Source organism: Crocodylus porosus, unplaced genomic scaffold, assembly GCF_001723895.1.
Source record: "Crocodylus porosus isolate Cpor-Errol unplaced genomic scaffold, CroPor_comp1, whole genome shotgun sequence".
Taxonomy (NCBI): Eukaryota; Metazoa; Chordata; order Crocodylia; family Crocodylidae; genus Crocodylus; species Crocodylus porosus.
Window position 1 is genome coordinate 64,057,260 of NW_017728906.1, and position 9,476 is coordinate 64,066,735.

The 9,476-nt window shown below is 40.0% G+C and overlaps 1 protein-coding gene across 12 annotated transcripts in view; it reads right to left on the reverse strand.

Moving 5' to 3' along the window:
* The window catches only part of REPS2 (RALBP1 associated Eps domain containing 2), a 152,470-nt gene that overhangs the window by 90,719 nt on the left and 52,275 nt on the right, over positions 1-9,476 (reverse strand). For 7 of the 12 annotated variants that reach the window (XM_019529256.1, XM_019529266.1, XM_019529254.1 and 4 more), the window contains 2 exons: positions 8,429-8,555; positions 4,149-4,240 (listed from right to left, as the gene is read on the reverse strand). In XM_019529256.1, coding sequence (XP_019384801.1) covers positions 4,149-4,240; positions 8,429-8,555 — 219 coding nt within the window. The remainder of the gene's footprint in view (positions 1-4,148; positions 4,241-8,428; positions 8,556-9,476) is intronic. The other 5 variants (XM_019529265.1, XM_019529255.1, XM_019529258.1 and 2 more) reach the window with 2 other exon arrangements.

Consider the following 9,476-nt stretch of genomic DNA (forward strand, 5'->3'; position numbering starts at 1 on the left):
GGAACCAGTTTCCAAGAGAAGTGGTGCAGGCTCCTACCCTGCGGGTGTTTAAGAGGAGGTTAGATGAACACCTTGCTGGGGTCGTTTGACTCCAGTACTCTTTCCTGCCATGGCAGGGGGTCGGACTCTATCTGCTCAGGTCCCATCCAACCCTACCAAGTATGAAACTATGAAAAATCTCTGCTTGGGACAGGTATATTTTAATAGAGTTGTGGGGGGCTGTTTTCTGCTTGTATTTACTTACATACTGGAAAGTGTAGGAAAACATAGAATTTTAATAATTTTGAGTAAACTCTCTGTATTTGTCAGCAAATATTATTCAAAACTCAACAAACAAATCACACTTTCAAACTAATTAAAAAAGCAACTTCTGTTTTTCTTCCAATATAGTAAAGTTTGTAAAATTGAATTGATAAGTTTTGCCAATAATAGATAGATCAGAGGGGAAAAAAGTACTGTTATAAGATGTTGACTACTTGTTGAAAAAAAAAAACCCCCTGCAACTAAAAGTCACTTGGCTTTATTCTTGTTTTTGCTGAGGACATCTTGCATAATAATAGCACAAAGCACAAAACTGTGAGTGTTGCACCCATAACACCTTTACAGGACCTATAACCAGTCCTTATTGTAAATGAGTCGGGCCCCGCCCACCGGTAGACTTGATCATGGAAACAATATCAGCAACAAACATACATCCGTATTAATTAGCAGTGACTTTATATAATGAATTACTTTTCATCCTTAAAATTCTCTGCCGTTGCTACCACTTGCTCAATCTTAACTTGAACAAGTTACTGACAGCCTTTGATTGCTAGGGTGACACATTTTCAAGAGACAACTGCACAACCAACAACATAAAACAGAAACTGTGTAAAATTCAGCCTTAAATACTTGCAAAAATCAAAATATTTATTGGCTCCTCCAGTATGGAGTGTTTATTGGAAACACTGCAGTGACTGACATTTTCATTGTTAGCCTCAAAATTGAGTATACTGTTTGAATGGTTAATATCCTTTGAATATTTTATACTTCTAATCTCAGAGTTCAAGGATTCTGCATAAAGTCAGAGTGGCTTTACAGCATCTCTGTTCACCAACACTAATTAAGAAACACTACTGTACTGCCAGCTCATGAAGGATTTGAACCTGTGTTACTACAACCAGACACCAAGGCTCACCCTCATTGCCATCAGTTCTCCCATTACTAACTTTAGCCCTGGAACGAACTCTCCAGAGGAAGATATTATATTTCTGATTCTGTTCTCACATGGCTATTCTTGATGGACAAAGAGCTTATGCTGGGTACTGGTCATTGTGAAATAAGAGGATAATTCCTTGCATAGAGAAGTGATAGGTTTTGAGCTTGAACAAAGGCAGTTAAGTTTAGAAAGGAATTTACAGACCACAAAGGGCTCTTGGTCTGGGCACCAGAAATAAGGCATCATAAGGCTACTAATGGCTTATTTGATTAGACTTTTTGGTGGAGTCATTTTAAACAGGCTCAGCTGTCAGTCTCTTCTAGGGTTCATGCAACTGTTGTAATGTTTCTTTGTCTGTCAGATCTGCTGTGACTGGACTGATTTATTTATTCTGATAAAGTAGGTATTCTGATAAAGTAGGTATATTTTACCCATGTATAGTGGTCTGTAAAATTTTACCACTTCCTAAAATAAAAGCACACTTGGGGAAATGAACCTTTTATAAGCCTCTTTCTTTACAATTCCCATTTTACAAAATCCTAAAAGAAAGATGATAAAGTTGTTACAAAAATTAAGAAGAACATAATGCTCCACCAAATCAAACTCAGTACCATAATTCCACAGTTGACTGTATTGGTGTGACAATCACTGGGGGCATAGACAGTACCACGAATAACCACTTAACACACATTTCGTTAATACACAGGTTAATTCACATCCTCTATTCTACTTCATTAAATCTTTCTCATTCCACCTCCCTAACAAGTCATCTGACCTCCTACCTCACCTTTTCTGAAATACAATCATTCCGTCAAAAAAGCCAATTTTAACTGAAAAAGAGTTTCAGGGAAACACCTAATCATGTCCAGAAACCCAACTTCCTAAATCTCTTTAAAAAGTTGACACCGAAAGACTTGGAGAATGATACAAAAAAATCATCACCAAAGCCAAATGACAGGCTCCTAATGTATTTTCCTTCTCTCCTGCACATCTTCCATCTGAATTCACATATTCACCAGGCAGGAATTTATTATGGAGTGGTGTTTTCCTAGTTCCTGATGCAGCTGAGCTTTAGGAAAAGGCTAACTGCCTTAAATTGAAGCAGAACAAAAGCAAGCAGAGAAGAAAGAGAAAGAAAGGTTCTCCACTTTTGGCTGCTGTAAATCTGACAAAACTAAAGGCTCACCCACCCTATCAGATTGCACTGAGGTGTCTGAATCTTCACAATACCAACACTCTGCCATGCTACTATTCATAATACTTTAGCTGAACACGCAGGTTGCATTTTCTCATTTTCACATAATCCTAGAAAAAGGTGTCAAAGCACTTAAACAATGAGAACTACTGACCTTATTCAAATCAGCCGAGTGAGCAAATACTCTCTTAAATTATTCAAAAAGTTTAAAATAGAATGCAAGTAGCAGAAAAAAAGAAGAAACTGTATATTATAAATCAAACTATTTTGTTCATTTTGAGTGTATTACTTGCAAAACTAGTTAATAGGAATATAGTTGCCAAGTGATAAATAGAAGCAAGTATTTAAAACTATTCTCCAGCTATTATGTGATTCAGATCAGGACAGCTTTGAATTCTTTTGCTGCAAAAAACACTAATGCATAAACGAAACATTGACAAATAGGATTTACAGTATACCATGTTCACCCCTCTTGGTAGAAAACATAAATACAAAATCGATATGCCAAACGAAAAGAAAAATACTTCTTGAGGAGCTCCAGTCTTTGGAATACTGAGCAGAGGTGTGGATGGAGAAGGAAGGGAATCAACACCAAGTGAAAAAAAACAGTCTATTTCCATACGTTCTAATCTATGTCTCTCCTTGTAGAGGAAGGATAAAAACACCTACAAAAAAACAGCCACTTAAAAAAAGAGGTAATTCACACAATAAACCCAGAGAGTTCAAATAAAAATCCATAGCATCAAAAACATTCTAACATGTTGTGATCTGAGTTTTGTGCAACAAAAGAAATGCTCTGTTATTTTTCTGTAGGCAAGAAACAAGTCAAAGCTACGAAGTAGCATTTTCCAAAGGGTGCTTGAGTCTAACAAAGTTGAGAGCCATTGCACTACGAGTCTAACAAAGTTGAGAGCCATTGCACTACAAGACTGGTCTGATCAATAGGCTGCAAACACCAGAGAGGAATATTAAAAATAAAAATTATTTCACAGATTGTTTTTAATTTCTGAAAATAATCCTATATATTAAGTTGTATATAACCTAGCTTTTACAAATTTTAAATTCTTGTAAATGAATCTCTGGAGTTTTTTCATTTGCTATTTAGAACACATCTTGCTTGTCCCCTGCTCCTGGCTCTCACATGCCAGACCTAAAAATCTGCCCATGAAACTACTCCAAGAGTGGGAGAAGGCACTCCGAAAGCTGCTTCACTGATATATTTTCAAGTTTGGCATATGAGCAGAAGCAAGTAAGCAGATCCTGGTTAGAGCATCCCTCCCAGACAGCACTGGGGATGGCTGTGTGCCTTACAATGGCATGCATCTTCCCTGAGTACAAGTTACTTTAACAAGAATCACTGCTGACAGATGTGGAAACCACCCCCCCCCCAAAAAAAAAAAAAAAAAAGCACTTTACCAGTAGAGAAAGTGTGTCAGTTTGATCTGGCTCACCTGTCTGTATAGATCAGTTGCTTCAGTAGGGCTTTTTGGTGCTTTTATCTAAAGCTAATTCAAGTGCTGCTGAAGTGCACGATCTATAAAGACTTTGGACAAGTCAGGTCTAAGTGCTGTGATGCTCTTCTGGGCATGTGCTGCACTTGGTGTGCAGCATGCCAAGCTGAAAGTAAAGCTCTGTTTTGTTCTGTTTTTTTCACATCTGTAAGCAGCCAACTAGACCTTCATGCATGTTACTCTTTTGGGTTCATTATTGTTATTATTATTATGATTATTATTAAACCCACATGTAAGACATTACCCTACTAAGTTGCCCATGCGCAGATTTGGCTCCATAATTCCCTGCTGCTGATCCATCCTGTTGATGAGCAGAATGTCTGGATTCATAGGAAGCTATAAGGTTTTTTTTTAAATGAAAATAAAGAAAAATCAATTAGGTTGCATATGATTAAAATAGCAACTTAACACTACAAGATGGAGGATTGCTAAACTGAACAGTCTTATCTCCTGAACCAAATTCTGCCTGCTTCCTGTATTATTTCATAGTTACTCGTCAAGCATTAATAGTAGGAGTTGTCATTGCATCCTATCAGATTAACAAGACTTGCTTTAAAGGTGGTTGTTGAAATGCATATCTACACAACCACCTGCAGCAGCTCTGCAAGATTCTATTGCAGTAAACTGAATAAATAATGAATGTGGTAAATTCTCAACTGTTGTATTCAAGGAGTTTATTTTTCACTTTCTTTTTTAAATCTAACAGTTTTAAGAAAACATTATCAAAGACAGAATTAGATGATAACATTTTTCTGCCACGAAACTGACTGAAATCTAAATATGGAAGATTCTTGAATGTCCAAGGTTTTTAGTCACTAATCATTCAATTACCAGAATAGTTATACAATAAATACAAATAACCCACATGCTTTTAAGTACTCTCAAAAAATAAGTTTTGTGCTCCCTGCTCTACCTGAAACAATTAAAGCTCATGCTAGGAAGCATGCTGGCATCAGTAACCATCACGTTCATATCCAAACATGGATGCTTTGGAGAGATAAGATGTTCCAGGCTGAAGTTACTTTGAAACACAATAGTCCCATATATCGCAAAGAAATTGCATGTTTGCCATGTGAAAACACAAAAGGCTATACAGGTTAACGTGTCTAGAATACTTAGAAGATATTGCAAATAATGAGGAGGAAAAAAAAGTTAAACTGAGGTATAATCATCATTGACTCCAAGATGAACATGGGCCGGCAGTGTGGGGATGCAGTCAGGAAGGCCAACCGCACCTTGTCATGCATCTACAGATGCATCTTGAACAGGTCCAAAGAGGTGATACTCCCCCTCTATGCGGCACTGGTCAGGCCGCAGCTGGAGTACTGCGTCCAGTTCTGGGTGCCGCACTTCAAGAGGGATGTGGACAGCATGGAGAGGGTCCAGAGGAGGGCCACTCGCATGATCGGGGACAGCAGGGCAGGCCCTATGAGGAGAGGCTACGGGACCTGAACCTGTTCAGCCTCCAAAAGAGAAGGCTGAGGGGGGATCTTGTGGCCAGTTATAAACTAGTGGGGGGGGACCAGCAGGCATTGGGGGAGTCACTGTTCCCCTGAGCACCGGCAGGAGTGACCAGGAATAATGGTCACAAGCTGGCAGAGGTAGGTTTAGGTTAGATATCAGGAGGCGCTACTTCACAGTCAGGGCGGCTAGGAACTGGAACCAGCTTCCAAGAGAAGTGGTGCAGGCTCCTACCCTGGGTGTTTAAGAGGAGGCTGGATGAACATCTTGCTGGGGTCATTTGATCCCAGTACTCTTTCCTGCCATGGCAGGGGGTCGGACTAGATGATCTGCTCAGGTCCCTTCCGACCCCAGAAACTATGAAACCTTGAAACTATAATATCTGCCGTCTTCTAGATTTCTCTCATCCATGTTAAGCAACCACAGAGCAAGCCAGAATACCAAATACTGCACAGAATATAATGACAAATGTCCAGACAGTTGACTTGAAAATTGCTAATTTCCTTGTACTTACGCTGAAGCCATATTTTATATTTAAGCATTTTTTTTTATAAAGCATATTCCAGGGGTGACTTTTGCCCAGTTATTACCCTTGCAAATACCATTTTTTTTAGAATACACTTTTTAACTGAGAAACAAAGAGAGGGCTCAGCACCTCTCAGAATCTGAACTCAAATTAAGGAATAAGAGGAATGATTATTTCCATTTACACAAAGTGAGGAGTCTCCCATTACATTGCAGCAAACATAATGGCGTGTTTAAGAACAAGGATATTTTTAAAGTAGAATAAGTAAGTGGACATAAAGGGAGGGAACCCTGAAACTCCTCCATATACCTCTGATTTTGAAACCTAATTTATTCTGCTAGAGTATCCTAACAGCACTTTTTTCAAGGTGACCACTATGAGTCACACACAACTTCAAATTCTCCTGATGAAAGCTGTAATTCAAGAAAACCTCAAAACTTGTCCAGGTTTTAAAAAATAAATAAATAAAATCTCTCTCTTTTTTTAAAAACAACCCACTTGCTTTTACTCCCTGCTCTACTTGCAATAATTAAACCTAATTCTAAGAAAAACCAAGCTGCTAAGCTCTTTTTTCCTGCTGTACTAGTATCTAGGTTTCTCCTTTGCAAATAGGCTTCAGTGTCAGGGAAGAGGCAGGAAGGAAGTTGTGAAATATACTACCGTACTTAGAGTCTGAATTAGAAGATGAGACCACATGGCTTTGTGGTTCCAAGCAACAGAACTGTCAAAACTAACAAAAACAATTAACACACAAACCCAGTTGAGGAATCTGATGCAGAAAGGATATTTTACAGTGTTCTATGGGCCAAGATCCCTAATTTCAGATCATATTAAACATGAAATGGACTAAAAAGATTAACTTTGTGAAGCTGACATCACATTCCCTCTGCCTCCCCAAGGTTTCACGTTTGCTGAGACCCCATGGCCTCCCCTCCCCACTCAAGGTGCCTCCGTAGCTCCCAATCCACTATACAGTTTAGTATGTAACTGTTTAAGGTAGCAGCGGGAAATTATTTTGGCTCACAGGCCACAGAGGGAGTTCTGGTGAGCTGTTGGGGGCCAGGTCAACACCCCCTGCTCCCCACACAACAACCCACCAAAACTCCCTAAGTGGCTCTGTTCTGCACTTGGGCAGGCAGCTGGGATGGGATCACAGGCCGGCAGGGAGTGGCATCTGGCAGTGGGACAGGCGGGCAGGTCTGGGATCACAGCAGGGCCCAGGGCCAAGCTATGATCCACTGCCCACATGACCATGCAACAGGTGCCAGTTCTGCAGACAGAGGCATGCAGGAAACAGACTGCATTTCTCCCTCGGGGCCCTAGCCCCACACTGTCACCACCCCACGATCCTGGGTCTCCATGAAGACCAGCCAGGATCTGCATGGGCAGGGCATGCAGCTAGGCAGACAGAATGGGGCCGTGGGCAGGCAGAGAGCTGCATCTGGGACCAAGTGCAGGATCTTGGGACAGAGACAGCGCAGAGCCAGGGTCCAGGACAGAGCTACAATCCACCATCTGTATGTCCTGGCCCAAGAACCTGCACCCATCATAGGGCTGTGCAGGCGGTGGATCATGACTGCCCCCACACTGTCACCACACCACAGGCCACAATCCCCGTCTGTGGGGCAGACGGGCTGGGATGCCTGGGAGGCAGCACTGGGTCCAACAGTGGCAACAGCCAGAAACAGATGCCACTGCCAGGGCTGCTAGAAGTGAATCCGCTGCTGCGCCATCCCAGCTCCACTGCATGCCCGAAGCAGCAGGACCAGCCACATGCAGCATGGCCTGGGCTGCCCTGTGCCTGGGCTGGGTTGGACCAGGAGACCTACCGCAGGCCAGACAAAAATCCCTTGGTGGGCCAGATCCAGCCTGCAGACCATATTTTGCTCACCTCTGGTTTAAGGCCTAAAAGTCACCTCCCTCAAAAATAAATAAATAAATAAATAAATAAATGACGTACTACTAACGTCAATAGTGTTAAGATTAAGCTGAAAGTGCCTATATATATTTCTGTATTTCATTTCCTCTGGGTTCCCATTACATTGGGTTCTTGTTTTTTCATTCATGCCTCCCTGTTATTTTTGTTATGTAACCAGGGAGATTACTGTCCTTCCTTGCAAACAAAGCCTCACTATAAATCTGGTACAGCAGTCATTGAGATCAGGAGTAGGGTTTGTTCTTTTCATTTAAAAAAAATACTTACATAGTGAAACCATTCATAAGACTCAATTGCTAAGATATACTGCGTGTAGGCTTGCCAAAAATGTTGTGTTAACCTTCCTTTATGGACAGTTGCACACAGATCTACTCATGATAACTAATTTACAGGAAAACAAACAGGAACGTAGGACTGAATAATAAGGCAGCAAAGCTGCATAAAATAAAATAAGGACAGATTATGTTCCTAAGGACAGATACAATTCAAATCAGAAATTATTAGACTAGTTCCTTGACTGCATTCATGACTCAGAAGCACTGAAGAATGAAGAAAACAAAAACAACAATGCAGAACTACTGCATCTTGTATTTTATCCTACCTCCATGCTTCTGTTCATGCCCACTCCTTGATTTGCTGTATCCATAACTCAAGGGCACTCTCTGGTAACTAGAAGGAGAAGCAGGAGGTGAACCGACTGGTGACACAGGGGGAGACTTGGTTTCCTGCTTCAAGAACAAATAGAAAAACAAAACAAAATTCCGAAAAGGCAACAGCATTAAGTTAAGCAATTGTACAAGCCAGTATATCGCATACAGAGTGACATGCAAGACAGTAATAACTGATAATTCCCCCATGACCTTCATTTCTAAAAGAAGAGTCATTAAAAGGGGATGATGATGAAGTGACTGCTTGGTGTTGAACCTGCTTCTGAGGAAATACAGATGTCAATGCTTATAACAAATCATCAAAATGAACAATTTAACACATTTTTTCTTTCAGAGGTGTCTAGAAAAATATTTTTTATTAAGTTTTCATGTTACTGGACATTTTTTGATTTAAAAATTGCATTTCAGTAGATTTAAATGCATTCAACATTTCAGAACATATTTTTCCATTTTTAAAAAAGGCAAGAAGCTAGAAAAAGTCCAAATTCAAAAGTTATAAGAAGTCTGCAGAATACTTAGTGTGTCAAATCCAAATAAGAGTTTGTTCCCTTTCCTTGATATATACAGACAGCTTTTGTAGAACACATGAACCTGAAATAACTTATCAGAAATAATAATAATGCTCTATAGTGTAAAGATAAAACAAGAATTGTAAACTAGGAAAGGTTATAAGTTTGATGGCATTGTTGTCCTATAATGACATTATTCATACAAAACAGATGCATTAAACTCAGGATTCCCATACTTGTATTATGTCAACACAAGATAAATAACTCTGGAGGCTATACATGTACATGCACACGCACATATACATTCTAACATTATAAAAACCTTTGTCTGTCTGTCCATAATGCTTTGAAAGCTTGTGGCCACAAACATCCTTGAATGGTATTGGTGCCCAAAAGTTTGCAAGGAACAATTTTTCCAACTACTTAGTTGGTCTAATAAAAGATATCACATCTACCCAAAGAACTTTGTCTA